At 35.3% G+C, this 20,525-nt stretch overlaps 1 protein-coding gene across 1 annotated transcript; it reads left to right on the forward strand.

The window, feature by feature from the left end:
• The first annotated feature begins 306 nt into the window (after window positions 1-306).
• TDO2 (tryptophan 2,3-dioxygenase) lies at window positions 307-19,048 on the forward strand. Its single transcript, XM_045997857.1, has 12 exons — window positions 307-570; window positions 793-898; window positions 2,120-2,210; window positions 4,345-4,415; window positions 5,860-5,987; window positions 7,621-7,807; window positions 9,445-9,552; window positions 12,968-13,079; window positions 14,242-14,299; window positions 15,872-15,951; window positions 16,686-16,776; window positions 18,482-19,048. The coding sequence occupies exons 1-12, from the start codon at window positions 479-481 to the stop codon at window positions 18,633-18,635; spliced, it is 1,278 nt and encodes a 425-aa protein (XP_045853813.1). The 5' UTR covers window positions 307-478; the 3' UTR covers window positions 18,636-19,048.
• Window positions 19,049-20,525: the final 1,477 nt, after the last annotated feature.

Here is a 20,525-nt window from a genome sequence, read left to right on the forward strand (position 1 = left end):
AGACGAACAGTAAAAATGAGATGGAAATGGGATTTGTGCATGAACTCTGCCTCTGTCATGCTCCAGGACAGCTTTGGCTTAACAGTTACAAGAATATCCAAATCTGAACTGAGAGACTAAATATTTGTTTTTCTTTACAAGCTCACTATATTATATATGCTAACACTATGCCAAGTGTGTCCTTGGAATAGAGTAACTCAGTGTCATTTTAAAAATTTGGCCTCCATTGATTTATTTAATGTTTGCTTTTTGGGATATAAAAGCAGAACTTAGCTAGTCAAATGATCTGGTCTGGCGGAATGCTCACTTTTTTAGCAAACATACTGTCCCCAACACGGACCTCTCCAAAGTTTACAGAGTTCAGCTTCTGTCCCAATTGAAATAAGATCCTGCCTAAGAGCACACAGAGAGGGCTGATTGGCTGGTACAGAGAGAGGAGGAGAGATAAAAGGCAGCTGTAGAACATCTGGGAAGGTCAATGATATCATCGTTCCAGAGTCAAACTTCAGTGCTTCACGGACGGTGCATTTTCACCATGAGCGGGTGCCCATTTTTAGGAAACAACTTTGGGTGAGTATTTACCTCTATTTGAAGGATGGTCAGGATCTTAGAAATGCCAAGTAAGAACACTGCAATTTCTGATTTTCAAAAGCATTCAAAATTGCCAACCTTCTTCTCTTGTTAAAAATCTCCTTTAAAATCAATTAGCGAGAGAATTTTGATCTCTCATATTATTAGTTATTACACTTTCTCAAGATCTCCTGTTTTTCTTCTCCCTTATTAAATCTGCAGGGGTGCTTTTAAAAAATTATCCATAGGAGGCAATGAAGAAGACAAATCACAAACCAGTATGAATAAAGCCAGCAAAGAAGGACTTGTCTACGGAAACTACCTGCATGTAAGTGGTAGAGCTTAGCTTCCACGGTTAGGTGCTAAATTCTGCGAAGTAACATTTTCATGTTTTGGATGTTTTGTTTTGTTTTGTTTTTCTCATTCACCAAAAAGTTTTCTGGGTGTGAAGACACAGATGTATGCTTTTCAACTTTCGTCAGCACAATTCAGGTGACTCCTATATGAAAATACACCTCTCTGACAGAGATACGGTCCAAGCAGAGTGCAGAATCTTAAGCAGCAGAGCGTAAATGATAAGATAAAGTGGAGATAACTGGCAGACATTGCACAGATAGGACATAGTCTGTATATCCCAGCCTGGATCATTGCAAATGTATCCAAAAAGATGATGTTTTTTAAATCCCTTATTGGAAAGCAGAAATGTTGAAGACACATGTTTTCTTGAAATCATTAGTAAATGCAAGAAGGATATTACAAATGCAGTATTTGGAGACCATAAATGTGGTCTGTTTGTCTTCTGTATTTTTTTAGAAGTGAGATGTTTAGAGCCTTTGATGTTTCATTGATGGATTTCTAGGGATGAGCTGATAAAGAATGTTTAAATCTTCTTAGAATAGGCTCTTTGGAGGATAAAAGAGTAGAAGATAAAGAGTGAGCTAAGTAAGTTACCAAGCTTTTATCATACTCATTTCAAGAGATAAAAGGGTTACGAATTTCTCGCTGAGTACAGCTGTTCTTTTATGTAGAATCCTACCCAATACAAGTTGTTCTGAAAAGAATAAAAATCATAAATTTAACTCATTCTTTATGATTAAGACTCATGAATTGTTTAAAAGATTGCTTCTGGATAATTTGGGAATTTGGGGATTTTTTTGATATTGTATTCTACTTACTAAAAATGATTAAAAATAAGATTTACAGTTTCAAAATTAATTTTTCTTTTTTTAAAAAATTTTTCAGCTTTATTGAAATATAATGGATGTATAACATTGTGTAAACTTAAGGTATATAACATGTTAATTTGACACACTTATATATGGCAAAATAATTATCACCATAACATTAGCTAACATCTGCATTGTATCACATAATTACCATTTTTTTTTTGTGGTGAAGACATTTAAGACCTACTCTCTTAGCAACTTTCAAGAATATAATAAAGTTTATTAACTATAATCACTATGCTGTATATTATGTCCATCCTATAACTGGAAGTTTATACAAAATTAGTCTGTCTTTTTTGTTTGTTTGTTTGTTTTGTTTAAAGTTGGAAAAGGTTTTGAATGCACAGGAACTTCAAAGTGAAATAAAAGGAAATAAAATCCACGATGAACATCTTTTTATCATAACTCATCAAGGTAAGTTGCACAAAAGATTGGATGGTAACTATTCCACAGGTATTTCCCAACGATAATGAGGAAAGCATGCTGAAAGATCAAGGAATCACCTCCTGTAGAAATGCTTCAGAAATATTTTGCTGCTGGGTGAATTTTCATAAAACATATAATCTATAACAGTCTTCTTTATGTTACTTTACTGCTAATTGGACCAGGTAGGACTTTAGCTCTTTCTTAAATCCAAGGGAATTTTCTATCTCTTGGAATTCACAAGGAATTTGCAAGATAAGGTGGTACTGGTTTTCAGCTTGGAACTTTAAATAATTATTTTCAAAGGATGTCTGGGTGGCTCAGTTGGTTGAGCGACCAACTCTCAGACTCCTGATTTCAGCTTAGATTATGATCTCAGGGTTGTGGGAGGGAGCCCCACATCAGGCTACTTGCTGGGTGGAGTGTCTGCTGGAGATTCTCTCTCTACTCCTTTCTCTGCCCCCCCCAAATAAATAAACTATTTTCGAGAATTAGACATTCAAATTTATTGTGACTTTACATAATTATATGTAGTACTAAACAAAAATATAAAATTTGTCTAAAGTGTGCATTTATTCTCTCCAGACTTCTTACCTCTGGGCAGTGGTTTTTAATGTAGGAATACATGATTTCAGGAGTTTGGAAAGTACCTGACTCATTGAAATTGTGCACAGAATTAATGAATATGTGTCTTAAAGAGGTCTGTAAGCCCAGTGTATTAGGGTTTACTCTAAGATTGTTGGAGGCATAATAGTGTCCTCTGTCTGACCAGGTCCAACGATTCATACTAGTCAGTGCCCCATTTCTAGACATGTTTTCTTTCCCTACCTGTTCTTTGTGTCTTTTCCTCAAATGACTGCTTGCTTCACCGACTGGTTAAAATGATCAGCTCCTTAGAGTAAAAAGATGAAGGTGGAAAATAATTGAGTTGACGTGTCACCTCTCCTGTTTTCATGTTACATTTTTATTGGTGATTTAGGCTAAGACAAAAATCAATAGAAGAGGAATCATGGCAGGGTAGCACATATTTGGAATCAGAAAATTGTTCAGAATCCTCTCTCTACCACTGTAAATTTATGTGGACTTGGTCAGGTTTCTTGAGCAATAATTCTATTTCTCCACCTGTAAACTGGAGACAATTATTTTATCTTCTTATTCTATCTTCTTATTCATGAGTTTTTGTGAAGATAAAATGAGCTAATGTGCATTGAGCACTTAGTCGAAGTCTAGCACAAGATAAGCATACAACAAATGGGAGCTGTCATGATTTGATAAGGAGACTGTCCTCCCATCCTTCAGTTATGACACACGGTCAGTGGTTCATGGAACTAGTCACACAAAGTTAAACCTGAATAAAAAGATACAGAAACTGATTAATAAATATTTGATTTTCTCTTGGTCCAGATATGAAAATTAGATTCCTGGAAGTCTTTTAAGATACAATTTAAAATTACGATCTGATTCCTCCACTTAGCCATAGCCTTTACCCATACAATAGCACCAAATAGAACCCACCAGATATCTCTAAGATTTTTGATATTCTATGCTCATCTAATGACTACACTGGCTATTTAGTTCATTTATTCATAAAATGACCACCCAATGTTTATCTCATGAAAGCACTGTGCTAGGTACTCAGGGATAAATACAATGAAGTTTTAGACTATTCACAAGCTTGTCCTCTCCATAATATTCTAAGCGTCCAGAAAACAAAATTTTGTCATATTCTTCAGGTTAGTGATTATTAATATCTCAGTATAAAATGGAGATGAGTGTTACTTCTGCTTTCCCATAAACCTCCAGCTTCCACACAGGAAATTGGAATTAGATTATGTGCTAGATCTTAAAAGACCTAGACAATTTATTTGTTGAAAGAAGTCAAAATAATAATAATGAATATGAAGCATATTGAAAACATGACGGGCAGAGTAAAACATTCAATGAAAGAAGACTATTATAACATTAACACTAATATTTGTTTATAGTATAAATATAATATTGTATTAGCATTTATTGTTTTAAAATTACATTTATTTCTTTTTTGACGTGTTAATTGTCTTTTATGTAATTATTGTAAAAAATGCTGCCATAACTTTTGAGTTGATGATGATTTTTCTCATTGCAGCTTATGAACTCTGGTTTAAGCAAATCCTCTGGGAATTAGATTCTGTTCGAGAGATCTTTCAGAATGGCCATGTGAGTTCTCATGTCACAATGTTGGATTTATACTTTTTTTTTTGAGAATGTAGAATACTGTTAATTAGAAAAACTTATGACTAAATGATGGAATTATTACTTAATGGAAACAATTAAAAAACCCTTCTGAGTGGACAAGTGTGTAGTCATACTTTCCCAGTGCCTGTTACCCTACACATTGCTTTAAGATTCAAGCTTAAGATTTAAGCTTTAAGCAAAGCTACACATTGCTTTAAGATTCAAATTTTAGGGGCACCTGGGTGGCTCAGTGGGTTAAAGCCTCTGCCTTTAGCTCAGGTCATGATCCTGGGGTCCTGGGATCGAGGCCCGCATCGGGCTCTCTGCTTGGCAGGAAGCCTGCTTCCTCTCTCTCTGCCTGCCTCTCTGCCTACTTGTGATCTCTGTCTGACAAATAAATAAATAAATAATCTTAAAAAAAAAAAAAAGATTCAAATTTTAGTTTCAGGCCCCTTGTTTAGAACTCGATTTTTTTTGTTTTGTTTTGTTTTGTTTGCCCTTAAAGGAAGTTGTTATATATGATGGTAGATTGCCAAGATAGCTAAAATAGATCCTTTAAATAATAGGTACCAGAATTCTATTTCTGTGTGTGTGTGTGTGTGTGTGTGTTTTTCTTTCAAGGTGTTATTTCTTTTTTTTTTTTTAAATATTTTATTTATTTGACAGAGAGAAATCACAACTAGGCAGAGAGGCAGGCAGAGAGAGAGGAGGAAGCAGGCTCCCTGCAAAGCAGAGAACCCGATGGGGGGCTCGATCCCAGGTCCCTGAGATCATGACCTGAGCCGAAGGCAGAGGCTTTAACCCACTAGCCACCCAGGTGCCCCAAGGTGTTATTTCTAATGAATACTTGCTGTGGGGAGATAGGAACAATGATGAGGAAAGTGAAACAAGAAGAGAGAGGAGCGATAGAAAAGAGAAGTGGTAGAAGAAGAAGAGGACACTGAGTGGCACAGTCAGATAAGGGTCTGCTTTCTGCTCGGGTCATGATCCCGGGGTCTTGGGATGCAGCGCTCTTCCCACTTATGTTAATGGCCACTTTGAGGCTCTCGGTAAAAAACAGATTTATCCAGGTGTTGCTTAATCTTCACCCAGAATTTGCCATGTTTCCTCGATCTTTATTCCTCAAAGCCAGCTAAGAGAGAGATTTACTTTGACATCAGTGGCTGTTGTGTTCCGAAATTGACCTCTCATTTGCTTCCATATAATTTTCTCTTTTTAAAGAAGTAGAAATGACTCCTCTTTTGCAGACAATCTTTGCACACAACTCAAAGTGGCTATTATTTCAGTATATGCTTATGGCAATTTTTAATTCCCATGTTCCTCTTTAAAATAGAGAAAGTTCATAGAGGTACACTGTTGTTGATAGTCTATTGTATCTCCCAGAAAACAGGATTGATTGCTCGATGTTTCATTTCTTAACCATCAGGTCAGGGATGAAAGGAACATGCTGAAGGTTGTTACTCGGATGCACCGGGTGGCGGTGATCCTGAAACTACTGCTACAGCAGTTTTCCATCCTGGAAACCATGACGCCTTTGGACTTCAACGACTTCAGGTGTGGACTGGTGGCTTTGTAAGAAGGGTGATGGGCATTAAGGAGGGCACATGTTGTGATATGCACTGGGTGTTACATTGAACACTACATCAAAAACTAATGACATTCTAGGGGTGCCTGGGTGGCTCAGTGGGTTAAGCCTCTGCCATTGGCTCAGGTCATGATCTCAGGGTCCTGGGATCGAGCCCTACATGGGACTTTCTGCTCAGCAGGGAGCCTGCTTCCCCCTCTCTCTCTGCCTGCCTCTCTGCCTACTTTTGATTTTTCTGTCAAATAAATAAATAAAATCTTTTAAAAAAAGAACAGAAATTAATGACATTCTATACGGAGACTAACTGAACATCATAAGAAAATAGTTGTTAACTTTAAAAAAAAAAAAAAAAAAAGAAGGCAGTGGTGTTTGCCCTTTCATTCCTATGGGATAAAAGAGGAACATGTGTTCTGTGTAAAAAGCCTGTCCCACTGACACTGTGGTGGCCCTACAAACATGAAGGAGTCTTAATCACAAAGCATTTGAGAAGTTAATAAAAATATTTCTTCACTCACATTTACATATGAACATAGTATGATCGATTAATTTCATTTCATTGTTGTGTGCCCTGTTTTTATCTGAAATGGATTTTACGCTTGCTCTTACCCAAAGGTTGAAAAGCCATTAAAAAGAATTTTAGATAACTTATCAAAATGACAATATCACTGACACAACACATATAACTAAATTTTTTAAAAATTTCAAACTAAAAATAAAAGAGAAACAAGAGTTGACATGAAACCTGTCAGCAAAAGTGTCAGTTTAAGTTATGGATTGAACTATAAATGTTAACACTGCATTTCCAGATAGCCAAAGCCATATACATGTATATATATATTTTTTAAAGATTTTTTTGTACCAAAATCATAGAAGAGCTTTTCTTAAGAACATTGGGTGCATTTAATCATGTAATAGGCAGTGTCTCAAACATGTGTGACAGTCAAGTAGAAATGTACTAAAATTCCTTTATGTTGGTTTTAAAAAATTGAAGTCTTAAAACCAGTTAGATGAAAGAAACTTACAAGGATGTAAGAGTTTGGGTGACTGTAGGGTGGGAATAATAACATTTTTGATGGCTTATTTTGTGTCAGGCAATATCTCATTTGTTTTACTGATAACATCTCATTGTGTTTATAATGATGCTAGATAGTGAGATCAATGATGATATCCAAGAATATAAATTTTAGGAGGGATTGAATCTGTAAAGAATCTTTTAGTACTATAGAATAGGAAATATTGCACAATGTCCACGTGTCTTTATCTCAGGAAAAAGTTAGTACACAAACACATAAACATATATGTGTATATATGTATGTGCGTGCTTATGTATACACATATGCACGTGCATATATGACATTTCCCACACTGTGTACACATTCCATCTTTAAACTGATTAATTGACAGCAACAATGACGTTTAGGGGGCTCAATTTTCTTTCTTGGGTAAGATCAAACCGCAGGTCCAACACTAGGCAGTTATGTCCCTGTTCTTGGTGATACCTAAGAGAATAAAACTGATGACCTCTCAATAGAAGAAAGCATAACAGTGATTTACAATGTCAACCCTTCTCTTCTCTTCTCTTGCCTTCCTCCATTTATCCAGAGAGTACTTATTTCCAGCATCAGGCTTCCAGAGTTTGCAATTCCGACTCTTAGAAAACAAGATAGGTGTCCTTCAGAGTTTGAGGATCCCTAACAGCAGAAGACATTATCGTGATACCTTCAAAGGAGAAGATAATGAACTGCTACTTAAGTCGGAGCAAGAGAAAACACTACTGCAGCTAGTGGAGGTACATAGTCAGATATTATCTTTGAAGTCCTTCCCCACGTCTTGTTACTTTAGTTTCCGTTAGATCAAAATTTTAAAACTCAAGTGTTTTGTCACATTCATTGTAAATAAAAACAGAAGAATTTATAAAAATACTTAAACTCGACTAATTAAAATATTTAAAATATAAAGAACTCTCCTGAGAGTTTCAGAAATATTTATATAGTAAGCTGTGTTAATATTTAATAGCTTCATCTTATAAAAAATAATTCTTTAAAAACAAGCCTACTAAACCACATTTAATTAGCTGATTTTTTTTTCATTTTATTTATTTTTTCAGTGTAACAGTATTCATTCTTTTTGCACAACACCCAGTGCTCCATGCAAAACGTGCCCTCCCCATTACCCACCACCTGTTCCCCCAACCTCCCACCCCTGACCCTTCAAAACCCTCAGGTTGCCCCAACCTCCCACCCCTCACCCTTCAAAACCCTCAGGTTGTTTTTCAGAGTACATAGTCTTTTATGGTTCGCCTCCCCTCCCCAATGTCCATAGCCCGCTCCCCCTCTCCCAATCCCACCTCCCCCCAGCAACCCCCAGTTTGTTTTGTGAGATTAAGAGTCATTTATGGTTTGTCTCCCTCCCAATCCCATCTTGTTTCATGGGGGGGTAGGGGGATAGGAGAAGAGTAATTAGCTGATTTTTAAGCTGAGTGTAGTTAATTATTAAATGAGGTTTACTTCTTTAAAATATTCCATTATTGAACAGTTTTGCACGTTGTGTCTTCTTCTCAATTAACCTAAATTACTAAGAGTATAGTCTTCAGAATTTGTTCTCTTCTTAACTTAATTCCCTATGGATCTATAAAAGGTCTTAAAGGATTACTGTTTCTTCATAAGTAAATTATTAAATAAAGATTACATGGTCTTAATTTCCTTCAGAAGAGGTTTTTTTTTTTTTTTCTTTGCAAATTAAAATTATCTTTTAGGTACTTCTACTCTGCACACTAATCCCCTCAGTATTGTAAATGTGGATTTAGATTAATACATTGCATATAATGCCAAAAACAACTCATAAAGATAGAGGAAGAAAGAATCACAAAGCTAATTTCAAAATGAAAAATAGGTTAAATGAGAATCCAGAGATGCATGCATTTTGTTTCATTTTTACATTAAAAAAATCTTGTATATGTTCACTCTCCTGAAATTAAAGTAAATTTAAAAAAAAAAAGTCTTGTGGACTCTTAAAATAATCAAGTTGTTAATTGATTTCAAAGTTGCTAAGTACACCATGCTCCTACATTCTTCAGCTCCTAAGCCATAAGGTATTTTGAGAATAAACCAGAAGACTTCAAAGAACATTTAGATATGTTCATAGATTTATAGAACAAAGTTGGATTTCTGTAATAATCTATTTCTTAACAAATAAAGAATAAATATTTATCAATATGATTGCTTTAAAGATTAAGAAGTGAAATATAATAAATTGCTATTCTTTATATGAAATAGAAGCGAAAGATAATATTTATACACAAAAAAACATGTGACATATGTTTCACAAAATTAAGAAAATTTCCTGTTTCAAGTTCATAGATGTTAGGCACAATGTATTTTACATATTTTAAATTTTATAATTTATTTACTTAAAAAAATACTTCAGGCATGGCTGGAAAGAACACCAGGTTTAGAGCCACATGGATTTAACTTCTGGGGAAAGTTTGAAAACAACATTGTGAAGGGCCTGGAGGAAGAATTCACAAGAATTCAGGTATTTATGATGCCATAACTAAAGATAAGTTTATTACAGATGAAATATTGAGAATTTAACAAATCTCTAATTTTCTCTTAAACTTCCATTTTCCTTATATTCTTTTCCTTTCATAAATGTATCTGTAAGAAATAAATTACATAATAGACTTTATTTTATTTATATATAATAAAAAGTAAATTAAGAAGTTCATTATAGGGGCGCCTGGGTGGCTCAGTGGGTTATGCCACTGCCTTCGGCTCAGGTCATGATCTCGGGGTCCTGGGATCGAGTCCCGCATCGGGCTCTCTGCTCAGCAGGGAGCCTGCTTCCCTCTCTCTCTCTCTCTCTCTGCCTGCCTCTCTATCTACTTGTGATCTCTCTCTGTCAAATAAATAAAATAAAATCTTTAAAAAAAAAAAGAAGTTCATTATACATAAGATTTTTTTTGGATAAATATCAGATTAATAGACCTTTTTACTTGTATTGAAAATTTCATCATGACCAATTCTAGACAGAAGTAAGCTCACAAAAGACCAGTCAACCAAATATATTTAACCATATAATTTTCCCAGGACTCATACATATTTGCAGGGCCCTTCTTACTGGCTCTCAATTCAAATTTCTTTCGTCTTAAGAAAGATATTGTTGATTCTTCATTTCTCATCTTCTCTACACGACTACATTTCTTGAAAGAATTGTTCCAATTATGTATCTGGAGAGGCTGTATCAGGTAGCACTTAAAGCTGGAACTTTTAAGTCAGTCATACTGCATGGGTTCAAGTCCCACCTTCAACTTCTTACTGACTGACATGGAACTTCTTCTGTTACTTAAACTCTCTTTGCTTCACTTTCACCAATGGTAAAATGGAAAGTAAGAGTATCTTCCTTGTAGGACTATAATGAGCATTAAATTAGATGAATATCTGTAGGGTATTTAGAACATGGTTAGTGTAAGTATTTCTTTATCATCTAATCCTCAACACAATCCAGTCTGTTTTCTTGTCCCCTCATTCACAGATGGCCTCCGAGTATATAAATCCAACGGCCATTTTCATTCTACTTCATCTCCTAGTGGCGTTCTATAATGACTACTTATTCTTTCTTGGATATTTTCTTTCCCCTTGGTTTGGTACAACATTACCTCATTTAATTCTCTGGCCCTTATTGTCTTGATTTTTTCCCTTTACTGGCTCAATTTTCTTCTCCAACTGATAAGTAGTAGGATTTCCCAATGCATTGGCTTAGACACTTTATTCTCTCTCTATACTCTCACCACATGAACTCATTCATACCCACTGTTTTAATATCTGATTCTAAACCATAACTCTCTAACATTCATCTCCAGCATAGATAGCTCTTTAAATTTCAAATTACATATTTCACACCCTATTTTATAATTTCCTCCTGGTCCTCTCAAAAACATAATCATAAAACCACACTTAAAATATTTCCTCCTCCTTCCATGCTCCTATCAACTCAGTCTTCTACAAATTGAAGAAATTTTTCCGTTACAAACCACCTAATTTGTCAAGTCTGTAAGGTATAATTGATTGTTGGCACCTCCCTCTTCCTCAATCACTTCTTCAACTTATCACCAAATCCTATCAGTTTTACCTTCTGAATAGCTCTCAGGTACCTCCATTTTATCTATCACCCTAATCAAATACAAACTGCTTTTGTTTTTCACCTGGTCTCATAATTTCTCTCAACTATCCTTTACTTCTCCCCAGTGTGACTCCATTCCAATTTATTTTGCATACCGCAGTTTGAGCAATCTTCTCAAAATGCAGATCTGATCATGTTCTGCTTTTGTTTTTTTTTTTAAAGATTTTTTTATTTGACAGAGAGAGACACAGGCAGAGAGGGAACATAAGCAGGGGGAGTGGCAGAGGGAGAAGCAGGCTTCCCGCTGAGCAGGGAACTCGATGCAGGACTCGATCCCAGGACCCTGGGATCATGACCTGAGCCGAAGTCAGATGCTAACTGAGTGAGCCACCCAGGTGTTTATTCCTCCTTATTGTTTTTTTTAACAGTGGGTATTTTTATTTTTTAATTTTTTAAATTTTTAAAAATTATTATTAGCATATACTGTATTATTTGTCCCAGGGGTGCAGATATGTGAATCATCACGCTTACACATTTCACAGCATTTCGTCCTTACTTTTTTTTAAAAAAAGATAAAAATCTTTAACATAGCCTTTCTTCAAAGTGATTCATGGTCTCATGTGGCCCAACCATATTGAATTTCTTTAAGATGAATTTAGTTCTTTAATTTATCACCACAGAATCTTTTTCATGTTATTCTCTGGGCTTGAAATAGTCTTCCCCAGGTAACTTGTTCCATTATTCAAGCTCAAGGAGAACTTCTTCAGAAAGATATCCCCCTGGTGCACCTCGGTTGTGCAGTCTGTTGAGAATCCAACTCCCGATTTTGGCTCAGGTCGTGGTCTCAGAGTCCTGGGATCAGGCTTTTTGCTTAGCGGGCAGTCTGCTTGAGATTCTTTCTCTCCCCCCTTCCTGCTCCTCTCCTTGCATGCTCTCTCTTTCTTTCTCTTAAATAAATATATCTTTACAGAAAAGATCTCCCTTGACCTCTTGACTGCTGTTAAGTTGTCATGGCATTATACGGCTCCTGCTTTGTACTGTCCACACTTGCAATGTAATGACTAGGTGATTATTTGTTCAATGTCTTATTCCCACCAGATGATGTACTGCATGAGATCAGGGAACTCAATTTTGCTCACAATTTTATCTCTATCACCTTAGCATGACATTTACTAAATAAAGGAGTAATTAATTGATAATAATGTGTTTACAAGTTCTCACCACATGAGTGATTGTTCAAACTAAAAATAATTGACTTAACTGATCTTTGCTTCAGCTCAACTGAGTTGTAAGTAAAACATTTGTAGTAGGCAGAACTATAAGAATTTCCTTAAATGAATCAATTGATAGCATATGAAAAAAATATCTATGGGTGGAAAAAGTCTAAAAAATCATACTTACAATATATGATACTGAATATAGAATTTTAATTGAATAGTTTTTTTGACTGGAAAGTCTTCATTTTTCCTAAGTGGAATTACTTTACTTTCTTTTTTAAAAAATACTGTCTAAAATTAGATCATTATCAGCCACTTGTAGTTATCTGTAGTTTTGTCCCCTGAGTCCATTTCTCATGATATTTATGAAAATAATTTTTCGAGATTAACAAGTCATATAAATGAATAAAAGGATAGAACTAGTGAGTGTGAGGAAAACCCATCTCATAAGCTACAGGTTCCAGGTTGTATTAGATGAGATGGTAAATATTCCAAGTGCAGCTTTTCTCCTCCTGGTGAGTCTATTTCTCAGAAGACATGTTTTGGGAAATAAAAATCTACGAAATAAGAATCCCCTTTTTGGAGATATTAATGCAACATCTTCCCCCAAGGCTAAGGAAGAGTCAGAAGAAAAAGAGGAACTAATGGCTGAGTTTCAGAAACAAAAAGAGGTGTTACTCTCCTTATTTGATGAGAAACGTCATGAACATCTCTATAGTAAGGGTGAGTATTTTATTCTAAGGGTCCTTTCCGCAGGATGTATGACTATGAGATCAAAATATCAAATCTTACATTTGGGAAATAAAAGGAAAATTTATATTACACTCATAGAAGCAAGAACTGGGTTAATTTTATCTGTTATAACCTTATGTGGTAGGTTGACATGCCCAATCTATCTCAAATATGTTGTAGTCAGAAGATTTCATAATACGTGTCAGACATGCAGGATACCAAGAGAAATCAAATATGATTTTGCAATTTAGTTCACAACGTAATAGGTATGGAAATGAAGAAAAGCTGTGCAATTGTAAACAGTGCAGTAGTACAGAGCGGAGGAATAAGTATTATGAGGGCAAGGGTGGCTTTGCAGAGGAAATCAGTTTCCCAAGCAGACCAGACTTTCTAGCATAATTAATGTAAGGCTATTATTTTCTGAAGTTCATTGACCAGTGTCATCAATACCTTCATATTTAACTCTTCTTTTATATGTTTGAAATTTTTGTGTTCATTAGTATTTGGAACTTTTATTACAAAATGTTTATAAATCTTTTACAAATGAGCAGAGGTAAAAATTATTTTTTTAACACAGGTACAAGGCATAACAGTATATGCACTTAATATGAAATGCTACAAACTTTAAGATTGTTAGTCTCTTTTCTATACAACCTCTGTGAAGAACAGCAAAATCTTATTTTTCTGCAGATAGAGCAAAAAGCCTTTTTGTAGAACACACATATGAGATTTTATATAATGGTTGTACTCCTTGAAGCCAAGTGATTCTAAGTAATTAAGTAATTTTAAGTGAATTAGAAAAAACATATTTTAGTATGGAAGTAAAGTATTTTCTATATCAAGTTCTCCTAGCATGATACTTAAAGATTTTGAAAATTTAAAGTGCATATATTTATATTTTAAATGCATATGTTATATAAATAAAGTATGTATATACAATGTATGTATATATATTATATATATTTGAAGTGTATATATATGCATATATAGATATACATATTAGTTTGATTTTTGAATCTAAGTAATAAAAAATTTAAACTGAAACATTGTCTTCTAAAAACACATAAAACTTAATTATTTAGGGTGATGAGGCCAAATTAAAATGACTTCCCTAAATTGCTCATTAAATTGAAACTCACTATGTATCCTGCAGGTGAAAGACGACTGTCATACAGAGCGCTTCAGGGGGCCTTGATGATCTATTTTTACAGGTAAAAGCAAAATAGAAGAGTAGAACAGAAGTTGAGAAGTGGGTACAGATAATGTATCAGGTATAAAGGTTATTTGGAACTTTTATCAATTTAATCATAGTTTTAAAAAGTCATTAAGTTTTGGAGGAAAGCTTGGAAAATAATTGTAAAGGTTCATTAGTGTTTGTCTTTTAGATAGTAGGCGTATAACTTTATCCCTATAGTGGGTAGAAATATACATATATATACCCACTAATTAATTAAATATCTTTTTTATTAAATTTTACAGTATATTATATGACATTAAGTGTCCTAAACTGCCAAAGTTTAATCAACCTCAGAAACTGCCATAAAATATCTTCCATCATTAAATGATGTAGTTATTTTTGTTTTATGAAATTTAAAAAAGTGGATAAAGTGAAAACAACTTTATAAATTGTTATCTTTATTTTGCAATTTCAAGTAAAATTGTCCTCACTGTCTAAAGTGCGTGAGGTGTCCCTTAAATGTCCATATACTTGCATTCCATGTGTATGAAGGCCTTATCTTCATGTTTCATAAATTAAATGTGTCAGAAGAATGGAGAGCATACTAGCAAACATTGAAAACAAAACCAAAACAAAACCTCTATTTACTGGACCTCTTGTATTTATTTGATTTTTTAATCTTCTCAGATTCTGGGGCACCTGGGTTGGCTCAGTCAGTTAAGCATCTGCCTTTGGCTCAGCTATAATCTCAGAGTCCTGGGACCAAGCTCTGAGTCAGGCTCCCTCTTCAGCAGGGAGTCTGCTTCTCCCTCTACCCCTCCCTGTGGCTTGTGCCCTCTCTCTCTCAAATAAATAAAATCTTTAAAAAAAACTCTTAAATCCATTTCTTCAGAAACATCAACAAAACATTTTTTACTCTTTTCCTAAAATCCTCCTCAGTTATGCCTCTCAAGTTTATGTATCTGAAGCAGAAATTGTACTGAGAGTATTGAATAAATGGATGAAGAAAGGAAAAAAAAATATGTATTAGGGGAAATTAAAAGCAGTTTTTGTTTTTGAGTTTTTCTTAGAAGAAGCTGGTGAATCTGATGTAGAATATATGTCTACTTTTTTCTTTTTTTTAAGATGTATTTTTATTTGAGCGAGAGAGTGAGCAGGCACGAGTTGAGGGGAGGGGCACAGGGAGAGGGAGAATCTCAAGCAGACTCTGTGCTCAGTGTGGAGCCAGATGCAAGGTTGATCTCAGGACTCTGAGATCATGACCTGAGCTGAAACCAAGAATCAGACGCCTAACCAACTGAGCCACCCAGGCACCCATATGTCTACCTTTTAACAAGAATCAATGTTGGGTGTGATTCTGCCTGGTTACCTTGCATATATTACATGGAATATTCTAGACCCTTTAAACAAATGCTATAAGTTGAGTAATAGTATCCTCGTTTTTGAGATGAAGAAACTAAGTTTGAGAATAATTCAGGGCTGCTATAGCTCTCAAGAGGCAAAGTTGACATTTGTCTCCAGAGCCAACAGATTATAAAACTCTTGGCCTTCTGAACACATTGGATTTGCTTCAGTAGATTTCTTCTTATTATTATTTCTTCTTTAGGGAAGAGCCTAGATTCCAGGTGCCTTTTCAGCTGCTGACTTCGCTCATGGACATAGACACACTCATGACTAAGTGGAGATGTAAGTCTCCCCACCCCTTCCACCTCAACCCCGATAATCCTTCCCTCCCGTCTTGTTCCTTTATTCCTTTTCTCCATCTGTCTGCTCTCCTTCCTGCTATCTTTTCTTTCCTCCTTTGTGGGTGAATGAGTTTGTTTTTTTGTGTTCTGTTTTTTTTTTAAATCAACCCAACATTTATTCTCTCCCAGGGCCATTTACCCGTCATACACAACAAGCATAGTGCCTAGGGCCTGGACTCTCTGTGGGGGCCCATGAAAATGTTTTATTTAATAATCAGAAGAAAAAGTTAAATTTAGGTTAGGTAGAATGCCTTCATATATAATCATAACTTACTCATCTTTATGCCAATGCAATTTTAAAATATGATTCATATATATATATGTATATATACACATATGGTTTTTTTTTCTTTAAATGGAGGAAGGGACCCATGAAGGCAAAGGCAGCGAGGGCTTGTGAAAGTCATAATATTGCCCTTCTCTTCCCCTGTTATGTTCACAGGCTAGTCCATCATTATGTTGGATGGAGTCACATGCATATAGCCTGAACCAAGTCGGGTGCCAGGCAACCTACTGGTCTCATCTGGCTCTCACATGCAAACCTTCCATATGGCTAAGTGATAAGGGCTGAAGCTTTTCTCAGAAGCAATAATCATTACCAACCCCTTGTTTTTAGAAAATTGTAGAACAAATGGCAGAAAAATATCCATGGAGTTAATCTGTGTGTTTGCCTAGATAACCATGTGTGCATAGTCCACAGGATGCTGGGCAGCAAAGCTGGCACTGGTGGGTCCTCTGGCTATCAGTACCTGCGCTCAACAGTGAGGTAAGATGGGGGAAGTTCACCTGTTTTTCTTGCTGGAATCGCTGATTTTTGGTTTCTCTACCTACGTTATCTAGGAAATGTGATTTCTACTTGCTTCCGTCTGAACTCCTGACAACACATTTATACTGGTTAGATTAAGGTATTCCTACTAGAGAGGTCATTTTAAAAATCCTTAGTTTTGGAACTTCATAATTCTGATCCTGAGATGAAAAGGGGCATGGTACCTGTGGTCACACGACTTGTGAGGATATGAGGGAGTTCATCCAGGGAGGAACATTTTCAAAACAGCCTGGCTCAAGTTCAGACTAGATTCAAACACTGATCATTCATTCCACTAAAGTCCTCTTGCCCTGTGGATGACACAGCTGAAAAATAGTTTCTTGCTTCCTGGTATGACTCTATTTTATAAAAACTACTCTCGTCTACTCCAGAGAGTTCCCAGAGGGTGTTTACAAGGAAACGGGTTGAGATTTATCTAGCAATTAGAACACGCTAGAGAGATTTATAGGACATTTATATTGTTAATTTATTTACTGTTCCCAACATTATAGATGGAGATAGAGATAGTTGCATACGTACGGAAACCAGGAAACTTACAAGGTCCCTCGGAAAGGTAGAATCAGCTCAAGAACAAATTAGATATTCACACTTAGTCTCCAAAATTCATGTTGCACATGGTTTTCATTCCTAATATTACTACAAGATTGACAGTTATAAGACATGCAGGTTCAATTTTTCATCCTTTTTATACATTTTCATTTTCCCTAGGGACAAACTCAAGACTAAACAACTTATAAAATTCATTGGTTTGAATTTTCACAATCATCACCTATTTTTCTCTTTCCCTGGGGATAAATTCTGTAAGCATGAAACAGTAAATGATTGTACCACATGGACCTATATATCAGTGGATGGTGGGAATAATGAGCACTTGCAGCATTTCTAGTGTTCCATTATCTCATGAAGGCTTCAAAAAGGCCTTGTCAGAGGAAGGGGTTGTAGTTTTTATTTTTATTTTATTTAAAGTGTCTGGAACCAAAACACTGAGATTTAGATAACTTGTCCAAGGTCACATGGTTGCAAGTTACAGGGCAGAATTTGAGCTCTCATTTGACCTCAAAGGCAAATGCTCTTTCTCTATAAAACTGCAACAGTTAAAACAGTTGACTAATGCATACAAGAGTTGTTGTAAATGTTAAGACCACATTTGTAGACATTTACTACGAATCTAAGTTGGCATTTCAATTTATTAATCCATTCATGTCAGTTACTTGACAGCTACTTTTTAGGTGGGAAATATTTTCTTACGAACAACTAGGAATTTTGTATGCTTAAATGTTTTTGAAATTCTGTATATCATCCTTTCAAAGTCAGAAACAAGAACACACCCTTATTTTTATGAAGGTAGCATGACAATCATAATAAGACTCTGGGTTTTAGTCTGAACCAGCCTGGTCAGGATCAATGAAACACATAATACTGTTTTATGGGCATGAACTTTGGATGTGGAATGAAAAGTAGGTGATCTTAATGCTAATATTCCTTAACTCCTTAATATTACATATATAATATGCACAAATATAATATATAATGTATAATGAAGCATAATATTAAATGCTAATTATGGCAAAAAGTCATTATCTGAGAAATTTTAAATATTTCATGTCAATAAATCTATACCATCTGTATATTTGTGTTTTTCCAGTGACAGATACAAGGTGTTTGTAGATTTATTTAATCTTTCAACATATCTGGTTCCCCGACACTGGATACCAAAGATGAACCCAAGTATTCATAAGTTCCTTTACATGGCTGAATACTGTGACAGCTCTTACTTCAGCAGTGATGAATCAGATTAAAATAATCTGCAAAAATCTATGAAGACATCGATTTCCCGCCTGTTCTTTTAAAAATTTTCTGTGAATTTTCATGATACACAAAGAGTCCTACTGTATTATATGTATATATACAGGTAAGCACTGTTGTGCTCTGACTTAATCCTGTAAATAATTTTATTAACTCATTTTTGTGATAAGACTAAACATTAAGATAAGAAGTGAATTCAATTAATTAATTAATTCAACATTGTACATAGAAGATTTTCCTATTGAAACTCAGTGTCCCCTTATACCTTAGTATAACTACTTAACACAATCATTATCTCATTTCATAATATAATGGACTTGTAAACTTCAGCTATTTCAAGTATTTTATGGAGTAAAATGTGTCATTCTGTATAAGGACTTACACAATAAAAATTTTTAAGAAATAATAAGAATCGGTCTCTTTTCCATATATTGTTTTGGAAACATTGCTTGTATTTGTTGGGACTCTTGATGACCAAGAGCAGAAATCTACCTGAAGTTTGCCTCGAAGGGACTTGCTGGACAATTCCACTAGCTCGAACAACTGGGAGGAGCCTGGGGATGGAGCCAGTTCCTGGAATACTACATTCCTGGAACACTTGGAGGACCCTTTGTGTCTCATCTCTTCTTTTCCCTAGGGGTTGGCTTTATTCTTCCTTGCTGTAGGCCAGCTCCTTCCTCAAGCAAGGTCCCAGCTCCCAGCACTTCTGGACCAGAAAGTCAAAGGTGCTCTTCCCAGCCCTGGGAGGCACTCAGTGCAGGATTGAAGTTGGGAAAGAGTGATAGTTCCTTCAACTGAAGAATGTTGCTTCCAGAAGAGAGAAAAGAAAACACACTAAATAGTGATTTAGTTCATTTCTAGTAACAAGTACAAGATTAAGAGTTTAGATCAGACAGGAATTTTATTCTTCTTTTTCTAGATTGGCCTGGATATTGGCAATACTTAGCTGAATTTCTTTTATGAAGAAAGTGCAAAATTTTATCAAAGGAATCCAACCTTGACCTAGGGTGATTATAAGCAAGCAGCAAATTCTTGATGGAATTGAACTATTCTTTGATCTCAATTACAAGTTTTTTCTTATGAGGATCATGTCATCTACTTAGTCTCTAGATAAACAATTTCATATAATTGCTTTTACCTACAATGCCCTCTGTGTGTGTGTGATTGTGTGTGTGTGCATGTGCACATGTACAGAGTGCCTGAGAGTGGCTAAGCTGAAAAATACAGAGACAAGTAACACGGTGGCTAAAGGCAATGGCTTTGAAATCAGTGAGCATGGAAACAAATTCTGGCACTGCCATTTATTAACTATCCATTCCAAATTCCAGTTTAAGCCCCAGGATCTATCTATATGATGGGGATAAAAATATTTATCTCAAAGACATTTGGGTGGCTCAGTTGGTTAAACATCTGATCTTGGCTCGGGTCATGATCTCAGGGTGCTGGATGGAGCCCCATGTCCAGCTCCCTGCTCAGCGGTGAGTCTGCTTGTCCCTTTCCTTCTGCTTCTGCCTTTTCCCCAGCTTGTGCTTCTGTCTGTCTCTCTCAAATAAATAAATAAAATCTTACTTACCTCAATCTTTACTTGTCTCATGAAGTAATATTTTTATTACTATTATTTATTACTTAATTACTATTTTTTATTACTCATTATTACTTATTTATTACTTATTATTATTTATTATTTATTACTTAAGATTGAGGTAAGTATATTCTGTCACCAAGATGACTTGGAATCTTAGAATAAATCCTATTTGTCAAGATTTATTCTTCTAACAGACTAAATGATTTAACTTAACTCTTTTTATTTTTATTTCTTGGTGTGACTAAATTAGATAGTTGTTAGAGTTTTTTTCCAACCCCCCAAGGGATATATCAGTAAT

This window comes from Meles meles, chromosome 2 (genome assembly GCF_922984935.1).
Source record: "Meles meles chromosome 2, mMelMel3.1 paternal haplotype, whole genome shotgun sequence".
In the NCBI taxonomy this organism is placed as follows: Eukaryota; Metazoa; Chordata; class Mammalia; order Carnivora; family Mustelidae; genus Meles; species Meles meles.